This window comes from Trichosurus vulpecula, chromosome 1, assembly GCF_011100635.1.
Source record: "Trichosurus vulpecula isolate mTriVul1 chromosome 1, mTriVul1.pri, whole genome shotgun sequence".
Classification (NCBI taxonomy): domain Eukaryota; kingdom Metazoa; phylum Chordata; class Mammalia; order Diprotodontia; family Phalangeridae; genus Trichosurus; species Trichosurus vulpecula.
The window spans coordinates 402,106,005-402,129,312 of NC_050573.1; the positions used below are offsets into that span (position 1 = coordinate 402,106,005).

Genomic DNA, 23,308 nt, shown 5'->3' on the forward strand with positions numbered 1-23,308 from the left:
TCCTCCCACCAGGTGGGCCTGGGGCTGGAAGCAACTGCAGCTGTAGCTCTGTAAGCAGCCTCAGAGCTGCACCACCTCTGCCACCCTCAGGGTGGTGGCCAAACAGGAACTCCTTTCAATCTGTCTCCACAGTTTTTCCCACTAACCTTCTCTGTTGCATTTGCTGTTTGTGGGTTGAGAGGTCTGGTAACTGCCACAGCTCACTGATTCAGGACACTAGGGCCTGTTTTGCCCGGCTCCCTGTCTGGTTGGCCTGGGCGCAACCCACCCTGGGATCTGCTCCGCTCTGCTCCCAGCTCTGTGCAATTGACCTTACCCAGCAACAGCAGCCCTGCTTCCCTCTGCTATTTCGTGGGTTCTGCAGTTCTAGAATTTGTTCAGAGCCATTTTTATAGGTGTTTGGAGGGTCCTGGGGGAGAGCTTTAGGCAAGTCCCTGCTTTCCAGCTGCCATCTTGGCTCTGCCCCTTTACAAGTGCTTCTGATTAAGTTCATTTCAAAATATAGAGAACTAAGCCAAATTTATAAGAGTAAAAGTCATGCACCATTTGATAAATGGTCAAAGGATCAAAACAGGCAGTTTTCATATGAAGAAATCAAAGCTATCTACAACTGTGTGAAAAAATGCTCTAAATCAGAGCTTCTTAAACTTTTTTCCATTTTCTACCCTTAAGTGCTTCTTAAACTGTAGGTTGCAACCCCACATGGGGTCACATAACTGAATGTGGAGGTTGCGAAAAATTTGGTAACAGTAAAAGGTTTCCAAACACACAACCAAAAAATAATTCAAAATCAAACACATAATGAAATCCAAGGTGTTTCTAGCATCACTTGCCCATGTTGCATCAAGTGACTTCACTGTAGCCTTGGTTCTAAACACAGCATTGACAATTATAAAATCAAAATATCGATCAACTCTGAAAAACATTGAAGATGCTGTGTCCTACAGTATCAAATATTCTACCAAGATTTAATTCTTTATGTAAAAATAAACAAGCACATCCACCTCATTAGTATGCAAATTTGCTTTCATCTTTAATAAAAGGTAAAATTATATGTATACCAAAGAATTGTTTTAAAATAAATTTCTTTATGATTTCTTATCAGTAAATGTTTGATTTGTATACCTATTTTATATATCTACATGCCTGGGGTCGCATAAAAATTTCTTGGGCAAAAAGGGGTCGTTAGTAGAAGAAGTTTAAGAAGCCCTGCTCTAAATCACTATTGATTAGAGAAATGTAAATTAAAACAACTCTGAGGTAACAACTCACACTTATCAGATTGGCTAATATAATAGAAAAGGAAAATGATAAATGTTGGAGGGGATGTAGGAAAACTAGGACACTAATACACTTTGGGTAGTAGAGGTGTGAACTGATCCAACTATTCTGGAGAATAATCTAGAACTATACTCAAAGGGCAATCAAACTGTGCCTACCCTTTGATCTAGCAACAACCACTACTAGGCTCGTATTCCAAAAAGATTTTTTTAAAAAGGTGGGGTGTCCATTTAAAGTTACTGTAGATACTATAAAATATTTGGGAGTCCACCTGCCAAGACAAACCCAGAAACTATAAGAACACAATTAATTACAAAACACTTCTCACACAAATAAAGTCAGATTTAAATAAATGGAAAAACATCAGTTGCTCTTGGTCAGGCTGAGCTAATAAAACAAAAATGATGATTTTATGTAAATTAATTTATTTAGTGCCATACCAATTAAACTACCAAAACATTATTTCATAGAACTAGATAAAATAATAACAAAATTCATCTGGAAGAACAAAAGATCCAGAATATCAAGGGAATTAATGACAAGAAATGCTAGGGAAGGAGGCCTAGCCATACCCGATGTTAAACTGTATTATGAAGCAGCAATCAACAAAGCTACTTGGTACTGGCTAAGAAACAGAGTGGTAGATCAGTGGAACAGGTTAAGTACACAAGATGCAGTAGTCAATGAATACAGTAATCCACTCTTTGATAAACCTGAAGAGTCCAGCTTCTGGAATAAGAGCTCACTATTTCACAAAAACTGCTGGGAAAACTGGAAAATAGCATGGCAGAAACTGGGCATAGACCAATATCTTATTCCACATACCAAAATAAAGTCAAAATAGGTTCACAACTTAAATATAAAAGTTGATACTATAAGCAATTTGGGAGAGAAGGGAATAATAGATTACCTGTCAGACTTATGGAGAAGGGAAGAATTTATGACTAAACATGAGACGGAAAGCATTACGAAATGTAAAATGGATAATCTTGATTATCTTAAATTAAAAAGTTTTTGTACAAATAAAAAGGTGGGGTGGGGGGAGAGAACCTATTTGTACAAAAACATTTATAGTAGCTCCTTTTGTGGTGGCAAAGAATTAGAAATTGAGGGAATGCCCATCAATTAGGGAATGACTGAACAAGTTGTGGTAAATGGTAAATGATTGTGATAGAATACTACTGTGCTATAAGAAACGACAAGCAGTCTGCTTTTAGAAAAACCTGGGAAGACAGTGAACTGATACAAAGTGAAATGAGCTAAACCAGAACACTCTACCCAGTAACAGCAATTTTGTGCAATCATCAACTGTGAATGACTTAGCTGTTCTCAGTAATACAATGATCCAAGAAAATTCCAAAAAACTTATAATGAAAAATGCTATCCATCTCCAGAAAACTGATGAAGTCTGAATGCAGACTGAAACACATTTGTTTTATTTTTTCATTTTTTTGTCTGTGTTTTCTTTTGCAATGTGGCTAAAAGGGAAATCTATTTACCTAATGGCACATGTTTAATCTATGTCAAATTGCTTGTCTTCTCAAAGAAGGGGGAAGGCAGAGAGGGAAGGAGAGAACTTAAAACTCAACATTTTTAAAAACACATGTTAAAATTTTTTATTTACATATAATTGGGAAGTATTTTAAAAATTAATTGGAAACCAAATAATCTAATCCTAAAGAATAGATGGATCACAGAACAAATCATAGGAACAATCAATACTTTCATTAAAGATAATGACAATGCCAAATCATCATACTAAATTTGTGGGATTCAGCCAAAGCAGTACTTAGAAGAAAATTTATATCTCTAATTGCTTATATCAATAAAAGAGAAAGAACAGATCATGAATTGGTCATGTAAATAAAAAGAAAAAACCTAGAAAAAAATTATAAATCCCTAATTAAACACCAAACAAAAATCCTAAAAATCAAGAGAGACCTGAAAGTTAAAAAAAAAACTAATAAACTAAAACTAGGAACCAGTTTTGGGGGGAAAAAAACTAATAAATACAATATAAAAAATGAAGAAGGTGAATGCCCACAAATGAAAATGAAATTAAAGCAATTTTCAGGAGTTATTTGCCTAATATATGCCAATAAATCTGACAATCTAATGAAATGAATGAATATTTACAAAAATGGAAATTGCCCAAATTAACAGAAGAGCAAATAAAATATATAACTAACCCTATCTTAGTAAAAGAAATTGAATAAGCCATTAATGAGCTCCCTAAGAAAAAAATCCCCAGGACCAGATGGATTTACAAGTAAATTCTACTAACATTTAAAGAACAATAATTCCAACTACGTAAGCTATGTGAAAAATTATGTAAAGAGGGATTCTATCAAATTCCTTCTATGCCACAAATATGGTTTTATACCTAAACCAGGGAAAGTAAAAACAGAGAAACAAACTACAGGCCAATTTCCCTAATGAATATCAATGCAAAAGTTTTAAATAAAATACTAGTAAGCAGAATAAAGGAATTTATCACAAAAATAATATGCTATGATCTGGTGGGACTTATACCAGGAATGTGGGGCTGGTTCAATATTAGGAAAACTATCAGCCTATCAGCATAATTGACCATATCCATAAAAAAAGAACAAAAAGCATGTGAATATCAATAGATGCAGAAAAAGCTTTGACAAAATACAATAGCTATTCATATTAAAAAATACTAGAAAGCACAGGAATAAATGAAGCTTTTCTTAAAATAAGTATCTATCTAAAAACAAGAGCAAACATTATCTGAAATGGGAATAAACTAGAAGCCTTCCCAGTAAGAATAGGGGTAAAGCAAGGATGTCCATTATTGCCACTATTATTTAATATTGTACTAAAAATGCTATCTCTAGCAAAAAGGAATTGAAAGAATAAGAATAGGCCACAAAGTAAAATAATCATTCTTTGCAGACAATATGACAGTATACTCAGAGAACCCTAGAGAATCAACTAAAAATCCAGTTCAAACAACTAACAATGTTAGCAGAGTAGTAGGATATAAAATAAACCACATAAATCATCAGCATCTCTATATATTACTAATAAAGTCCCACAGCAAGAGATAGAAAGAAAAATTCCATTTAAAATAATTGCAGACAATATAAAATACTTAGGAGTCTACCTGCCAAGACAACATTAAGAACTACATGAACACAATTACAAAACACTTTCATACAACTAAAGATAAGATCTGAACAACTGGAGAACTAATAACTGCTCATGAATAAGCTGAGCCTATATAATAAAAATGGCAATTCTACCTAAGTTAATTTACTTATTTGGTGCCATACCAATCAAACTACCAAAGGATTACTTTACAGAGCTAGAAGAAATTATAACAAAATTATCTGGAAGAACAAAGGGTGAATAATATCAAGAAAATCAAGGAAAAAAATGTGAAAGAAGGTTGCTTATCAGTGACAGATTTCAAACTAATATTATAAAGTGATAATACTGAAACAATCTGGTACTAGCTAAGAAATATAGTGAATCAGTGTACTAAATTAGGTCCACAATGATGTAAATGACCATAGAAATCTAGTGTTTGATAAACTTAAAGATCTAAGCCTTTGGGGCAAGAAATCACTATTTGACACAAATTACTAGAAAACTGGAAAGCAGTCTGTCAGAAACTAGGCATAGACTCACATCTCACAGAGCACACCAAGTTATGGTCAAAATGGGCACAGGATTTAGACATAAAAGGTGAATTACTAATAACTCTATCTTAGAAAAAGAAATTGAATACAAATGAGCATATCATAAGCAGACAGGAGAAGCATGCAAAATTTTACCTGTTAGATCTATGGTAGGGCAAAGTTTGAAACCAAACAGGAGATAGAGAAGATCAAAGGAGGAAATGGGATACTTTGATTACATCAAATTAAAAAGTTTTTTACACAAACAAAACCAATGCAGTCAAAAAGAAAGCAGAAAACTGGGGAAATTTTTTAGAGAAGTTTTCTCTTATAATGGCCTCATTTTTCAAATATTTAGGTACTAAGTCAAATATTTTAAAAGAAAAGAGCCATTGTCCAACTGTCAAATTGTCAAAGAATATGAACAGGAAGTTTTCAGAAGAAGAAACTAAAGCTATCAATATTCATATGAAAAAATGTTCTAAATCACTAATAATTAGAGAAATGAGAATTAAAACAACTCTGAGGTACCACCTCATACCTATCAGATTGGCTAACATGAAAGAAAAAGAAAAATACAAATGCTGGAGGGAATGCGGAAAAATAGGCACACTAATGCACTGGTGATAGAGTTGTGAGCTGGTCCAACCATTCTGGAGAACAATTTGGAACCATACCGAAACAGTTATAAAATTGTGCATACCCTTTGACCCAGCAATACCACTACTAGGACTATATGCTAAAGAGATCAAAGAAAAGGGGAAAAGACTTACATATACAAAATTATCAGCTTCTTTTGTCATAGTAAAGAATTAGAAATTGAGGGAATACCTATCAATTGGGAAACAGCTAAACAAATTGTGGTATATGATTGTGATGTGCCATAAGAAATGATAAGTAGGATGGTTTCAGTGAGCAGAACCAGGAAAAACATTTTATACAGTAACAGTAGTATTATAACGATGATCAACTATGATAGATTTACTTACTCTGATCAATACAATGATCCAAGACAATTCCAAAGGACTCACAATGAAAAATGCTATCCACTTCCAGAGACAGAACTAATGAACTCTGAGTGCAGACTGAAGCATATTTTTTCACCTTATTTTTCTTGCTTTTTTTTGTAACACGGCTAATATGGATATATGTTTTGTGTGACTTCACATATGTAATGGGTATCATATTCCTTGCCTTCTCGATAAGTGAGGCAGGAGGAAGGGAGAGAATTTGGAATTCAAAATTTTAAAAAGTGTATAAAATTAATCAATTAAAACATCAACGACAACAATAAAAATCAAACTGATTTCAACTCACTATAAATTTGTGCTATATATAACCACAGGTCTTCAGTTCTACATTTGTTGTTTCTCTTTAACTCAACTGTTAAGAATATTTCCCTTTTATTTTGAGCCTCTAATTAATGGTTGATGGCCTACCCTCTTTCACTGATAAGTCTCAGGACATTAAAGAGGAGATCCCCTTAACTTGTTGGAGAAGGGACTTTTGTTCTGGTATGGGAGGGAACACACGCTCCCTGAAATTGTCTGATTATGAAAACTCCCTATACTATACTCCCCCCAATTTTTCACTATTATTCTCCCCAATCCTTGCCCCAAAGGATGAGGTATGTTTAAGACTAATCCATAAGGTACTTGCATTCTTTAAGACTAATCCTTAAGGTACTTGCATTCCTATTTTTAGGTCCAACTAAAAGCAGGGACCACAACTTATTTACCTTTGTAACCCCTACAGTCCTTAGCACTATGCCTTGACTATGGTAAACACTAAATAAACATTTGATAAATACTGATGCTTCAATTTAATAAGTATTTATTTAAGTGTCTAACTTGTACAAGACACATCTCAAACTACTACTCAAACAAGATAGCCAGCCACTTATAAGACTTAAAGGCAGTCTATAAAAGTTCAAAAACAATTTTATAAAACCCAAATTTTTGTGATGTATTTTGCTTTCCATAAAAATTAAAAACATAAAACAGTAAACACATTTGAATTTTGGTTTAGCTTTTCTCATTAAAATAAGAATGTAGGAACACCCTGATAAGGGATTCCTATTAAGGGAACAAGTTCAAAAGGTCCCCAGTAGCAGATTATTACAATAAAGAGAGAAGAGAAGACAGGGAAGCAGCCAAGAAAGGACACCTGAGAATGGGAGGGTACACTATCTCTAACTCCAGTCTGTTTTTTTGCCTTTCTGTCCAATCATGATTAGTCTTTTAAAAAATTCCACTGGCTAAGGTCAAATGGTACTAATCTAAGAAAAATGACCAACACTAAGGCGTAAATGACCAATTTACTTAACTCTCCCAGAGAGTATTTTGATCCTAAAGGAAAAATTTATTAGCCCTCAAGAATCTCCAACTGATGGTGCAATTTATGGAGAGAAAAGGAGAGAGTTTTTTAGGCGTCTTCTAAAAAATAGGTGGCCCCTTAGGGAACAAAACAATAAAATTAGCTTTGTTTAGTTCCATGTAACTAACAGCCAGAGAAAAATTCAGAACAGGAAGATCTTCTAGAATCAGATTCTAACTAGTCATTTTCTGACACCAGGCATCAATAGATTTAATTTGAAAGCAATTTTTGCCTTTCCATAGTTCTTTTGAAAGAAAACTACTGTCTCAATTTCTCTAATTCTGCTTCATACACATACACACAAATACACACATGTATACACACAAACACACACGTGTGTGTGTACACACATAGCTTACCTGAACCAATCTAAACAATTCATCGTTGAGCATCTGCCTAACAGGTTCTGAAGAATCTGGTAGTTGAACTGGGGACACATCTTTATGTCTCCTGTGACGTTTTGAAACAGGAGTATTTGAGGAAATACTGGCTGTATCTGATACCAAAGGAGGAACTGAGGAAGACGGGTCTTTTGGTGCAGAAACTTGTATGCTGTGTGAAGTGATACAGAAAATCACTAATATGATCAAGTAAATTCAAAACAGTGATTAGAATACATTGATCCCACCTTTCTCTTTACTTAAGTACACACTGTCAGTAAACTGCACTTCAGGGACAACATGGCCTATTTGATTAGAAAAGAAGGTGATGAAGATTATAAAGCCTATCAAAACTACTTAAAGCAAAGATAGACGGTCTTTATGAAAAGCTGAAAATTGCCTGGTCTAAATCATAAAGAAGGCAATTCATATTAAAGTAATTACAGCTTAGATCTCACAAGAAAAATAAAGGGATCGATACTCACATTTATATATGTCTACATAAAAAATCAGTTAAATGATTTCAAATCTGATCTAGGAAAGGTACTAAAATAGTATTTCTTAATTCTTTCTCTTTCCTTCTAAAAACTTTGGTTTCAAACTTGTTTAAGTTATAAGATCTGATTATCTGGATATGTATAATTATGTGGAAATTAAAGTCTTTTCTCCAGAGAGACTGAACTTGGGATAACAACATGCTTGGAATTCACGTTTAGACTAAGGTACACAAATAAGCCTTTATAGTTAGATCTATGAAATACACACTACAGCTGTCCTGTTTATTTCAAGACAGATTGGTGCCTTAGTTTAAATAAACATTCATTAACATCAATTCTCGTTGTTAATATGGAAAATATCTTTAGGAGCCTCATGAGTACAAATGCAAAAAAAAAAATCATCCTACTGATTTAGAAAGACTATTAACACTAACCTTCGGGTCACCCTACCTCTCACCGAGTATAAAATAAAATTGGAAGTTGGGGTTGGAAGGAGTATTTCCACAACATAATGTATCTTGTGAGAGTAGAGGATTTTTTAAATGATCTTTTAAAAGCATGATTAGAAGCTGAAAATTGGGAACAAAGTCTACCTCTTTTTACAAATAAACTGTTTATTTCCTATTTTCACTTAAAATTTTGCCTCCTTGGTCCCTTAAAATGTAGATAATACAAGGTTTAAAATCTGTTTTAAATATCCTAATGATAAGTAGAAAATACACTTGTAGTATCAAATACATGCAAAAATATTCACAGCTTAAAGTACAAGGAAACTATAATTTATTTCATGAGAAATATAACTCATTTTCTCTTACCTAGGAGGATCTGCACTTGTATCTAAACAGAACGAGTGAGGAATGGTGAGTTTAGTGTCAGCACCAGTCTCAACCATACTATAAGATTAGAAAAGAGATTTATGTAGCATATTTTCAAGATTTTACATATATTAAATTACCCCTAATGTAGGCAATTTAACTCTCAGTCTTTCATGGATACATGGATACACAATCACTATCCCTTTATAATAGCCTGCTGTTGAGTTCATAAATATAGTTTGTTTACAATTGTCTCCATAGCAATTAGCAACTGACTGAAAGGCAATGAATAGACTTTGACCATTTAAACACAATGTATGAAAAACATCTCTGACTGGACAGCACTAGAAAATGAACACAGGGCTTAAAATAAATATTAGATTAAATTTTCAGAATATTAAAAGTTTTTTCTTCCTTTCTTAAGTGAAATTTGTGGTCCTTATTACTAAGCCCACTTGTTACATATAAGCATGTGTGTGTGTGTGTGTGTGTGTGTGTACACACACATATATAATATATAAATATATACACATATACAAATACGTATAAATAACTATAAATCTTGTTTTTCATTAAGAGAAATATCTGTATTGCACATGTCATTTTATTTATTAAAGTATCTTCTTAATAGGAGTAAGGAGTAGACCTCTTCATTTCAGTAGTATAGAGAAGTCCTAAGTGAAGAAATTCTCTATCAACGCAGGTCAGTACCTTCTTGGAAACATAAAATCTTAAAGAGTTGCCTAGAATACTAAGAGCTTATGTGACTTTCCCAGGGTCACACATCCAGGAGTGTAAAGACTTAATAGCTACCACCAGAAAGCAAGAAGCAGCATGATATAGTGGATAGAAAATCTGGCTCAAAGTCAGGAAAACCTAGATTCAAGTTAGATCTCTCATACACAATGGCTGATAGGACCTGGTAAGAGCACTTAGCGCCTTAGACTGTAAGTTGCAGAAACTGGCAGGGGAAGTGCCTCATTGCCAAGTCTCTATACCAGAGATATAAAGGGTCCCATTAAAAAAAAAATCAGAAGGTTCCTGGTGTACTTGTGAGGACAAAACGACACCTGAGCTCCTTTCCTTGATTCATTTAAAGTATATGCTGTCTAAATCAACAACTATGTCATAGGTGCCTATTGTCTTCCTTTGTTGTCTTTATTGCCCTCCTTCCATCTGCCTTGATCTACTCTGGCCCTTCGGATCTGGTATTTGGTAAAACCTGGCCTGATCTGACATGGGTCTGGGTTACTCTCTCTGATCATGACTTATCTGAACCATGGATGCTTCCTCCAGGAGACACTGTTCTTTACATCTTGCTGATGTGCCCTTCCCTGTGAGACTCCATATTCACCTGCTACTCAGGGCAACACTTCGACAAAGGCCACCTTGGCCTAGTATGTGGATATCACCGTAAGTGGAAGTCCATGAATAGTCTGTATTGGGCCAGAAATCTTAGCCCGTGAAAAAGAAAAAGGGTGGGGGCAGTTGTTAAGGGGGTGGGGAGGTTGCTATTTGGCCAACAGGCAAAGAAGCTAATTTCACCAACTCCCCTCTCTCCCTAACTACCTTTTCATTATTTTTAATTTATTCTATGTTTCTGTATACACACATATGTGGCTGTACCAATGATGCTGCCAGCAGCTACTGTGGCTGTGTAAGACCAACAACAAGAGCACACAGAAGGGCTGCCAACACAGGTTCTTTGATCTGCTTTTCTAAGGAAAGCAACTTTAAGGGGTTAACAATCTCAGTTTACCTAAATATACATATATCACTTACTTAGTTCAGGGAGAAAAGGTCAGCCAGTCAGTCCCCTGAACTTCAGGGCAAATACAAACAGAAATTACAAGCATACATTATAAACAGACCAAATAACACAAACCAGTCTATCCATAGCAATACATAGTTATCAGAGAAGCACCAACATCTGTCTGGGTTGTCAAAGCTGAGGGGGCTTTTTCAACGGCTTGCCCAGAATCTCATCACTCTTTCAATGAGTGTACCCCCAAAAGTCAAATGCTAACCTTCCAGTACATATACTCTGTTCAGGACCCTGAGGGCTGGGGCCAACTTAGCATTTAGGGTGTGGGAAAGCAGGATATGGGAAAACTCCTCAACCACCAGCACATCATATACAAATCAATGACTCTCCACCGCCCCAGTGCTAAGAAGTATTCCAAGACAATAAAGATCCCACTTTACCTGCCTGATTCAAACAAAGGCCAAATTCATCAAAGGCACTTGACAGCCTTAGTATCCCAAAAGAGAAGAACAGCAAAAAGTCCTTCCCTGATTACCATTACAGTGGCATGTATGTTGGTCTGTGTGTGTGTATATGTACACACACACAAAGACACACAGTTCCCTCAATAGAATACACACTCCTTGAGGGAAGGGATTGTTTCCTTCTTTGCATCTGTACCTGACAGCGTTCTTAATAAAAGCCAGTTGACTGACTGATTCCTGAAAACTAGATTTGGATTTTTAAAATGCATTCACATCTGGACTCCAACATCATTTACTATCCAGGCAAATCACTTCCTCTCCTTGGACATCAATTTCCTTAAACAAAATGGGGGGGGGGGCTGGGCTAGATCAATTCTGGGGTCTCTCAAATCTTAAGACTCCATGCTCCCATAGTGCATGGGCAGTCACATGGTCTCTGGTGGTAGATGAGGAGCAGTTCAAAGTATGGATGGAGTGAGTGTTTAGGTGTGAGATGAGGGCACAAGGGGCCTCAATATGGGGAGGAAGTTTACTGAAATACCACATGAAAAGGTAGGGAATAAAGGTAAGAATGTATAGCAATGATCACAAATCTGGAGGGTGAGCATAGGCAGCAAGATGCCAATTTGTATCAGTCAATAATCTCATCTTGTGGTAAAGGACCATGTCTGGCATATCCACTTAGCACACCTCTGCTGAATCTGAACGTCAAGGTAAAAATGTGTGCATACTATGTTTCTTACTAGTACTCTTTTGGAGGCTTTTTCAACAAACATATAACTCAAAAGATTGAAACGGACCTTCACAAACCTTAAACTTATGTAGAAATACTATGTACAAAGTAAAAACCGATGTTAAGTTGTCACACTATAGTTTCAAATTGCATTTTATGTGATATGATAGGATGAGAAAAGTATTTTACAAGTAAATCACTTGCAGTTCAACTGAGAGAACTAAGAAACATAACATCTGCCAAGGCCAAATAAAGTAGTGACTGTTAGCCTCAGTTCAAATACAATAAGGTAAAACTTGATATATAAGTAAAATAAACCTCAGAAAAAACTATTAAAAATTTAAGGGAAAAGTTTCACTGAACTCAATGAGCCAACTACAATCATTTAAAATATTTTTTAAACCTTACCCTTTCTGCTCAAATGATGTTTTCACTAGTACTTCCACTGATTCGTTCAATGGACACTCAACCTTTTTTCTGGAATGCTGCTAAAAAACAGCACATGATAGAATGGCATTAAAAAAAAAGAACAATTGTGCATGGCCATGGGCATCACGACTCTAATTAAGCATCATAAATAACCATTCCCCTAGAAAAGGGGTTCTTAACCTGGGGTTCTTGAACTTGCAAAAGAAAAAATTACATCTCTCCGTATCTTCACCAACCTTTGGTTTATTTTGTAATTCTAATTTTAAAATATTATTCTAAGCAAGGCATCCATATGATTCACCAATTGCAAAAGGAAACCATGATACAAAAGATGTTAAGAACCTTTCCCCTAGGCATAGGTTTCCAAAGTCAGCAATACAGCCCCCTGGGGGGCGCTGGAACGATCCAGGGGGGTGGTAGTAGCTTGAAAAGACTCAAATTAAAAAAAAACCCAAAACCAACCAAATAACATTAATGGGTTAAAGAAAGTAGATTTCAGGGAGGGGGAGAGCTTAGTAATTTTTTTAAAGGGAGGGCCAAATAAGTTTAGAAACCTCTGCCTAAAGCAACAAAACTCTAACAAGCAAATAAATGGTCTATGCAAAATCTGTTTCCTTTAATAACACTGTGACCTAGCAAGAATTTAAAATAGATGGCTTATGAAACCATGCTGTTGTCCAGATATTTAGACTGCATAATCTGCCACCTGTCCCTTGAATAAGATATAGATAGGCAGATAGAAAAGTGAAGGACAGGTAAGCTTACAAGCTAGCTGAGAAAGAAACAGAATGGTACAGTTGTTTTTGCTCTCATGCAAATACAGGGTTCTTAATTACTCTATTACTTTAACTCTACAATATGATGTAATGATCATTGTGTAAGAATTCTTTCAAGTAGTAAAATATCTAAAAATATCTTCAGTCTAGCTGTGCATAAAGTATTCTATCAGATGAATGTTTAAAGTTTTAAGACACCCAAAGAATATATAATATGCACAAGTTTTCCTACATGGACATTAAAGAAATTACACATTTTGCCTAACACTTAAGACATCTGCCACTTTCACTGATTATATTCAATTATTGAACCAATTTATGAAATTAAAGTTCAGAAACTAAAGTCAATTCACTTAACAGACACTTTCAACATTTCAAATTAAGGAAAAAATATTGCATGGGGATTTTTTTCATCAATAATTTTTAAAATAAAATGAATAGTGAGATCTTAATAATGTTTATACTCTAAGTAGATGCATTGATAACATTAACACAAGAAGAAAGAGTCAACTTGAGTCACCCACATGTAACCTTACTTACTTCTTCTGATTGCCCTTCTAATGACATAAGGCTGATAGAAACATCAGTGTTTTTTAGACTTCCAAATGATTCTTCAGAGTTCTCTAGATTGAGACACAAAAAAAGCAGAAATGATTATCTTAGAACTCAGTTAATTTTTAGAACACTTAGAATAGACTACAGAAATGGAAAACTAAATGATAGTCAATTTATTAACTTTTTCAGAGGAATATTTTTAGAAGTATGATTATTAAATGCTTAGGTTCCTCAGAGTGATCATTCTAAAACTTTTACTCTCTCCTCAAGCCCCCATGCCCCACCACTTATAACAGGGTAGATGGCCTTCTACTTCACTGAGGTCTCTCGATCTCCATATTCTACCCCTTAAAACTTCTCATTAGTATCAGCCATTTTTCTTATTTATTATCTTGTCTCAGAAAAGAGACATCTCTCTTGCTTAGATATTGTCAGATAACCTCCAAAACTCTGCTCAATCATCCCTTCTGTCATACGTTTTCAATTCAATTCAACAAACATTTATGTGACTACTAACAGCCAAAGCACTCTGTCTTACAGGAACTGCCAGTACAAAGATGAAAAACAGTCACTGTTGGTATCCTTCAAGGGCTTATATTCTTTGGGGGAAGAGGAAAGGAATATAAATATAAATTTTATATATATACACATATATATATGTTTGTGTATGTAAATATACGTGTATATGTATGTATATATGTTTGTGTGTATAAATATGTGTGTATATAAATATCTATATGTATGCATATGTATATCTATACAGATATATAAATGCAAGATAATCTGAGCAGAGATCATTAATAAATTAGGTAAATCAGTGAAAGTGTCATGGAGAAAGTGACACCTTAGCTGAGCTTTGAAGGAAGTTAAGGATTCTGAAAGAAAAGATGAGGAAGAACATTGGGATGGCTTGTGCAAAAGCAAGAGGATGAGAAACAAAAAGCCAAGTTCGAGGAACTGCAAGCTACTAGTCCAACTGGTTTGGAACTGAGAGTCCATGGTAGGGAATGCCGTGTTCCTTTCATCTCCCTAAGAGCATGCTCAGGTCTCCTAATTCTAAAAAGGACTTCCTTTGACCTTTCTATCCTCCCATCTCTGTCCAACCCTTCAATGACAAATATCCTTTAAATATTTTTCAAGAGTACAGTGTCTACACTTGTTCTTCATAGGTTGGCATTCCTTTACATCACAGTACTGAAAATGCTTTCTCTTCTGTTATGACTCACATTCAGGAATATCAATTCCTGCAGGTGACAGAAAACAGTAGCACTGTTCCTTCGAAGGAATTTTCCAGTGTTTATTGTGCAGTTCTTTACTACCTTCTGCTCTTCTACACAATCATTTTTCCCCATTCATCATGAAATCTCTTCCCTGGGTCCATGCTCAAATATTCTTTTGGGCAAAATTTGCCCTCAAGAGCTCTGATTCCTTTTCTCCTGAGCCAGGATGGATGAGTAAGTTAATCTCTCCAAACACCAACTCGCTGGATACTATACTCCTTATAAGGTCCTCATTTCCATTTACTGATCTCTCTTCCCCCATAGGGGCATTCTTCAGTGAGATCCCCATTTCCACCAATGAAACAAGACTTCTCCACTTCTTTCCCTCTGTTTTAGTCCTTCCCTTTGCCTCCTACCTCTTCTCCTGTAGGCCTGCTTCCTCTTGAGGCTACAGGAGTTATTTTCCCTTCATTGTTAACCTTTGACTTGATTAGGATATGTCACCTAATCCCTTCTATTTTCTACCTCCCCTTTCCCCTTTTCTGCATCCTCCCTTTTTTCAAAATAGTCACACAAAGAAGACTGATTGACCTACAGGGAGTGTGTTGTAAGATTTAGTCCAGTTTCAGGCCTCCGCTATCACTCTCTATTTCACTTCTGCTATCAACCTTGTCTCCTCGTGTTCTTCGAAAGAAATCTCTTAATGGTCTGTTGTTATTTTGTTGTTAACAGGTTTATTTTTTTCTTTTTAGTTATTTTTTCCTTTTTTTCCCTGAAGTAATTTATTTTACTATCCATATCTTACTTGGTTGCTATATTTCTTTGCCTTTCTTATATTTCTATTGTCTGGTCTGTTTTTGAAGCAAACATGTTTAGGTCTGATTTTCTTTATAGAAGTGCTCCAAATATTTCTTTTTCATTGAACATATCTTTTTTCATTAATGATTAGGCTCACGTTTGCAGGGTATGTCACTTCAGGAATACATTATTCCATCCCATCCTGGAGTTTCTAGTAGGTACAGAAAAGTCTTCTGTTATTTGAAATTCCTATTTGAAGGTCTTTCTCCTGGTCCCTTGCAAAATCTGTTGTCAATGATTGTTAAATTTAACCACTATATGTATTGGAGTTTGAAACATAGGTTTTGGTTTTGGTTTTCTTGGAAGTTATCCATGGATTCTTTGAAATGGCACCCTGGTTTCTGTATTCAGAAATTGAAGGCAGTTTTATTGGATTACTTCTGGTATGGTTATGTTCGAGTTTTTTTGACCTGTCTTGTTTTTCTGGGAGACTTCTTATCTTTAAGCTATCTCTCTATGCATCCTGTCATAGAAATTGTTAAGTTTTGATTATATAAAGATCATGTTTTCTTTTAATTGTATAGATATTTGCTTCTCTTCTTCAAGATTATCCTTCACGTCTGTATATTTTCATTCCCAATTATTTATTCTCCCTTTTGTTTCTTTGGTGAAGTTTGCCATGGTGAGTTCAAGTTTTTTTTATTCTCTCAATTATTTCTGCTGTGCAGACCATAAATTCTGCTTTCACAATTCTTATTTCTCTTTTAAATCATTTGTAACATCCTGATGTTTTTCCATATAGGTCCTCTGCTTCATCAGGTGTCCTTTGTCTTGCAATATTTATTCATAGATATCTGAATTTATTTGGCCAATCTAGAGGCCAATATCCTTTCTGTTATTAATAACTTACCTGTGGGTTCATCTACTTATGTTCAATATCTTTAACTGAGTTTTCTTCCTCCTGAGATTTTTGATAAGTTCAATCTTTTTCTCTTATATTCCCTTATTCCTTTCTGACTCCTTTTCTTTTGATGATAGTGACCCCCAAGGAACAGACCTTCGACTTATTTCAGCCTTCTCCCATACTGAAGAATTCACTGGCCTTGGTCTCTGCCCCAAATGCCTTTTGGAGAGACAGAACTGAGCTCAATTGGATATCAGTCCCCTTTTCCTCAGACCTAGTGGAGTGGCACAGATGCTGGTGCCCTGCCCCAGTTCCTTCTATTCCTCAGATCTCTATCTGCTGCACAGAACATTACTATGCTGCTGCACCAGCCACAGAAAGTTTCTAGCTTTTGGTTTTCTAGGGCACAAGGTTGAGGGTAGGATAGAGCTGAGTTTTGTTGCAAGCCAGTCAGTCAGCTTATGAAGTCCTGCTAGAACATGATGGCTGATGGAAGAGGGGGTGCTGAGTAAGCATGTTGTGGGTTAGAGAGCAGCCTTCTCTGATGATAGTTCATTGAGTTTTTACTTCATTAGGGTTCTTGGTGTTTTAGACCTTGGAAACAGCTAAAAGTGCTTTTATCTCTTCTAAAAACTTCTATTTTGGAGAGGTTTGAGAGGGTCATGAGGATAAGAAAAAGTGCCTAGTCTTTCATCTTGAAATTGCTCTTGGTAGCAAGTAACACTATCAAACACTTTCTCATTCTGGATATTCTTTCCTCCTTTTTGCCTTTTTCAGTTCTCCTACCTCTCTAATCACTCCTCTTCTTTGATGGCTCTTGTTCCTCTGCTACTGATCCCTTAATGTGGAAATGCCCCCCCCCCCCCCGTTCTGACTTGGTCCTCTTCTTTTCGTATGAATGTGCTATTTGGAGGTGATCTCATTCATTTCCACAGCTTAAACTATCACTTCTATATATAGATGACCACCAAACCTCCTTGAGCTCTCACCTGAACTACAACCCTTATTTCTAACTGCCTATAGAACACCTGTACTGTCCTACAGGACACTCTCATGTCCAAATGGCACATTAAATTCAATATATTCATGAGAAATGTTTTTTTTATTGTCTGTCCCTAAACACTGGCTCCTCTTCCTGACTTCAATATTTTTGCCAGCATTATACCATCATTTACATAGTCTCCCATGTTTGGTAATCTTGGTGCTACAGTGAATCAGTTACCAAGTCGTATTGATTTTACCTCAGCAATATCTTTTATATCTGTTCCCTCTTCTCCAGTCCCATTTGTTGTAGAGAGAACACTAGTGGAATCTGAGTTAACTCCCATACTTTCACAACCTCAACTGTTGTTGTGATCCAAGATGCAAAGAAGCAGACCTGGTAAAATTTGAGTTAACCTAGCTATAGACCCTTTGGATCAAGAAAGTGTAAGTTTTAGGACTTTGGCAAAGGAGCTTCTGATACCTTAGAGAACCTCTTTGTCAGAGGTTTTTAACCTGCTTTAACATTCTTGCACTAGTTATTACCCTGTGGATTAATTGTTATCTGGAGATCACTGGATGTTCTGATTAAAGAGTATTTATTTGAATCCTCAGGCTCTGGATGATCATTTGTCCCAGATGTGGGACCACAACTGTCACCACTGTCACATCCTAGATCAGGTCCTTTTTAGCAACCTGACTAGGCCATTGTAATAACCAATTACCCTTTATTTTCACTCTATACTATCCTTACCCAACTACACATATGTATGTATGTGTGTATTATACATATATTATGCATATATATGTGAGTGTACATACATATGCATATATCCACATGGCTGCCAAGCATATCTTCTTCAGGTACAACTACATGCATGAGCCAGGCAACTAGGTAAAGCGATGGACAGAGTGCCGGCCCTGGAGTCAGGAAGACCTAAGTTCAAATTAGGCCTCAGACTAGCTGTGAGACCCTGAGCAAGTTGCTTAAGCCTGTTTACTCAGTTTCCTCATCTGTCAAATGAGCTAGAGAAGGAAATCGCAAACCACACTAGTATTTTTGTGAAGAAAACTCCAAATGAGGTCAAGAAGAGTCAGTCACAACTGAAACAATATGCACGCTGACATCTTATACAAAACCCAGCATACAGCACAGTGCTTGGTCCATAGCAGGCACTTAACAAATCTTAATTTAATTGAATATTGAATTGAATGGACCATTCAATAACTCTCTACTGCCTACCAAGTCAAGTTCAGATGTTCTGAGCTCTATCCAAATAAACATATACTGGTTCATACTTTTGTACTGTTCTGTGTACTTCTGACTTAAAGGCAGATGAAAATTTATATATGTCTATGTGAGTTGTCCATTTTAATGTTTAGGTATAGGAGAAAATTAACACACGGGAGAGATCACTCACTGACTATTAGAGAGGAACATTCAAAGCCCTTCATAATCTGGTGCAACCATGCCTCTCATTAAGATCTCATATTATTTCCACATATGCTCTGATCCAATCAAATGTCTACACAAACTGTCTCTTGTACATGCCTCGCATTTTTCAATCTCCATGCCTTTGTTCACACTGTTTCTTTATGCCTGGAATGGCCTCCAATACCTCAACCCCAGCCTTTTGAAGACTTACCTATCTTTGACACGCAACCACCTCAAATGTCAGTTACCTTCTCAATTAATCTTTCCCCAACTGCCCCATCAGTAATGATTATTCTCCGGACTTTATGTAACACTTTACATGGACCTCTCTGATTCACTTACGTACTACTTCATATTACAGTTACTTGTGTCATAACCCCCCTACCTTTTGTAAGCTTCATGGAACTTATTTAAATTTTTTATCTCACACTCAGTGCTTAGTATATATCATATACCCAGCCAACAGTAAATAGCTTAGTGAATGCTTATTAAATTGAAGTGAAATACTGTAGTTATTAAAAACTATGGACTACATCTTTATCCCTTTCTTCTTGTGTCATCATGAAGTGTTTCCCATGTACTTGCCATGATTTTTATTTTTTTCATTTTTTAAAGTACAGAGATTTTTTAATTCTTTTTTTCAGTTTCAAATTCTCTCCTTTCCTCATTGAGAAAGAAAAACAAAACCTATTATAAATATCTATAGTGATATAAAACATATTTCCAAACTAGCCATGTTAAAAAAGAAAAAATATGCCTTCATTCATACTCTGAGTCCAACAGTTCTCTATTTGGAGATGGATAGCATATTTCATCATGAGTCTTTTAGAACTGTGGTTGGTCACTGTGTCTACCAGAGTTATTTCAAATTAACTATCTTTACAATATTGCCGTTACTGTAAAGATTGCTCTCCTGGTAAAAATATGGAAGGATTCATGAATTTGCATGTCCTCCCTGTACAAGGGGCCATGCTGATCTTCTCTGTATAGTTACAAATTTAACGTATGTGCTTGAAGTGAGTACTCATGAGTCTTTAGTCACCGGCTAAGTTATTCTCTGGATTCTTAAAGCTCTATGAGCTTCAGATCCAGGGATCCTGGTCAACTGGATCACCAAATCTAAGAGATAACACTTTTTCATACAAATAGTCTAAGGGACATTGTAATGGTACAACAAGAAAAAAATTTACAAGTAGCTTAGATATTTTAGGCAAAAATATACATTTCTCCAAGCTAATAAACAAAAACTCTTTAATAATAATCAAAATCATTTTAAAATTATAGTTTTAGACAACTCTAAAGTAAATATAGTAACCACAATATTGGCTTAAAATTAACATCAAGTTTATAACATCAAATTAATAAGTTATCTACTAAATGAACTTACCGCCACAGTCTGGCGCTTTCATTTCCTCTTGTGTGAATGTTTCCATTTCTTCTAGGATATCTTCATCAAAATCTGTAAATTCTTTATCAGTAACATGAGTAAAAGAAATGCTCTCCTCAACGAGTTCTTTTATTTCAGGATCTTTTGATTGAGTTGTTATTCTATTGATAGAAATATGCCAGAAAAAAATTACAAACTAGTCTTAGAGACCAAATGTGGCTTCTGACAAAAGTACTTTTTTCAAAATGGTTCAGTCATTGTTATTTTTTAAAAGCAGAAAAGACCTTCTTAGATAATCATGAAAAGATCCATATTCAAAAGATGAGAAGAATTCTAACTTATATGACCCCTTTCAAAAAGGAGTCTTTTCTGTCATTCCTTAATGAATACATATCCTGCATACTGAAATGACTAAGAGAACTTCAATTACTTTCAACAAAAAATTTTATTAAAAACTGATTACTCGTAGTTTTTATGTAATCCTACAGGTTACATGTAAAATATTTAATATTCAATCACCGCCACCTTCTCAGAAAGATTTAAGCAAAAAAAAATAAGAGGAAAAATAAATTATTTTTTCCATCATTTTAAAAGAAATTGTTAAGGGATCCTCACTACTTACTATTATAGTTAAAAGACATGCAAAAATCAATCATTTAATATCTCCAGTCTCAAGTCCAGAAGTCCTCCCCACATACCTACACTGCTGACAAGAAATTCTAATTAAAAACTTACTCCAAAAAGTTTTCATAAGGCTCATCACTGTTATGGATTTCCTGAATTTCATTTGGAGTTGGCACTGATGCTGGACAGTCAGTATCTACACTGCTTTCTTTCTCAATACTGCATTTAGTTTCAGGTAGGAGCACAGAAGGCACAGAATAATGATTCTCTGGAACCTAAAACAAAATATTTGTAATGTTTATTATTGTATCCTTTATTTTATTTAATCTTAAGTACAGAGATACTTCAAAGCTCTGTGATTTGTTCCAAATGGGGACTCCTTCTACAGCATCCTCTATCAATTGCTACTAAGGTTGTTAGTTGTCCATGATCACAAAATTTTATATGTTAGAAGCAAGATGGGAACCCATGACTTCCTCACTCCAAATCCAACATACAGTACCACATTGGCTCATTGTTTAATTCTATTCTATACTTATTCAAAAGGATGCATATCTTGTGAGAATTAACAACATATAATATGGAGTTATTAGGATTTATCTAGTATGCTCTACAAAAGTTAATACTAACCAAATAGCACAGGACACTGTACAGAGAAAATCCTTAATAAATGTTTTTGGAATCCAACTGTTAAATTTAAAGCTTAACAGAAACAAGCAGCAATAAGATACCATGACATTGTGTCACTAACTACCTAAATCCACTAGGATTTAGAATGAACCAACAGAAAACTAAATTTCCAATTTTTTGTTTTTGTTAATTCATCCAAAGAACATTTATTCAGCACTCACTATACAAGGAGCTCCATTAGGCACTGCAGGAGGAAAGGAGAACAAAAATAAGTAAACAAATAAAACGATATCCCTGATCTCAAAGTCGATATAATCTAGTAGGAGAAAAAAAGACTTTAGATAATTAAATATACTGCATGTTAGACTTTGATAAGTGCATAACTAGATAAAGTGCTATGAAATCTAACGAGGGTAAAATTAGTTCTAGGTTGGGAGGTCAGGGAAGGCTTCACAGAGGCTTTGCCCTGGGAGTTCAGACTGATACAAAAACTAATACTGCTTATAGTACAGGAGGCACAATGGACATGGTGCTCTAGACAAAAGCAAGCCTTTATCAGACAGTTAATGGAGAAACATTAACATTTTCTGAAAACTCTACAGCTTTTCGGACCTCCCTTCCTATTTGACCATGAGTCTAATACTGGCACTACATTTTAGTTCAGTATAACCTCTGGGGACCCCAATCACAGGGCCCAAAAACAAGCCCAAACTGCCCACAGTCACCTGTGAGGAGAATACATACCATCTTTCTCTGTCCTCACCATGACCTCTAGCCCCTCCATCCATCCCAACTTTCCAAGTCTTATATTGGCCTAATTTCCCTTCTGCCTTCACAGTCTTGATTCCATAGCTAGTTGACTAGGTCAAGTATGCATTATTCTCTACCCTTAAATCTTTTTTCCCTCTTTGTCCTACCACCAGTTCCACCACAACAATTCTCAAGCTTCGGATCACCTCTACTATACACCTCCACAGAATCACAGAATCTGAGAGAAGAGTGGTTCTCAGCAGTCATTTGATCCAACCTATATATAAAAAGGAATTCTCGCTCTAACATACCAGACAAGTGGTCTTCCACATTTCGATTGAAGACATCCAAGAAGGGGAAACCCAGAAAACTCTTCAGCAGCCCATTCTATTTTCAAACACCTTTCATTATTAGGAATCTAATTTGTCTTCCACCCAACAGCTCTTCAGACACTTGAAAATAGCTGTCACTCTCCCTTGAGTCTTCTCTTCTGGTTAAACATATCAGTTACTCCAATCAATCCTCATGAGTCACAGCCTCAAGGTCCTTCTGTGGACACTCTCTAACTTATCAATATACTTCTTAAACCAGGCTGAGAACTAAACCAAATAGTCCATAGGAATTCTGGGCAGAATAGTGCAGAATGTAATAGTAGGAGTATGTCATCTCCCTATTCCTGGAACCTATGCTGGTCTTAATGTAGCCCAAGATCACATTAGCATTTTTAGCTACCACATCACACTATTACTCACATTGAGTTTGCAGGGCACTAAAACTTCCAGTAATCTGGCCTCTTTCCTTACCATGCTACTGAAACTCCTCTCTCCAATGTCACTAATGACTTTTTAATTGCCAAATCTA

General features: G+C 35.6%; 1 protein-coding gene and 1 non-coding gene across 2 annotated transcripts in view; both read right to left on the reverse strand.

The window, feature by feature from the left end:
* The window catches only part of CPLANE1 (ciliogenesis and planar polarity effector 1), a 125,061-nt gene that overhangs the window by 48,427 nt on the left and 53,326 nt on the right, over positions 1 to 23,308 (reverse strand). Inside the window, 6 exon segments of the mRNA XM_036746498.1 lie at positions 7,664 to 7,856; positions 8,997 to 9,074; positions 12,367 to 12,446; positions 13,704 to 13,786; positions 20,444 to 20,604; positions 21,179 to 21,342. Coding sequence (XP_036602393.1) covers positions 7,664 to 7,856; positions 8,997 to 9,074; positions 12,367 to 12,446; positions 13,704 to 13,786; positions 20,444 to 20,604; positions 21,179 to 21,342 — 759 coding nt within the window.
* LOC118835027 lies at positions 19,975 to 20,080 on the reverse strand. Its single transcript, XR_005009392.1, has one exon. It is a non-coding gene; the product is annotated as a U6 spliceosomal RNA (small nuclear RNA).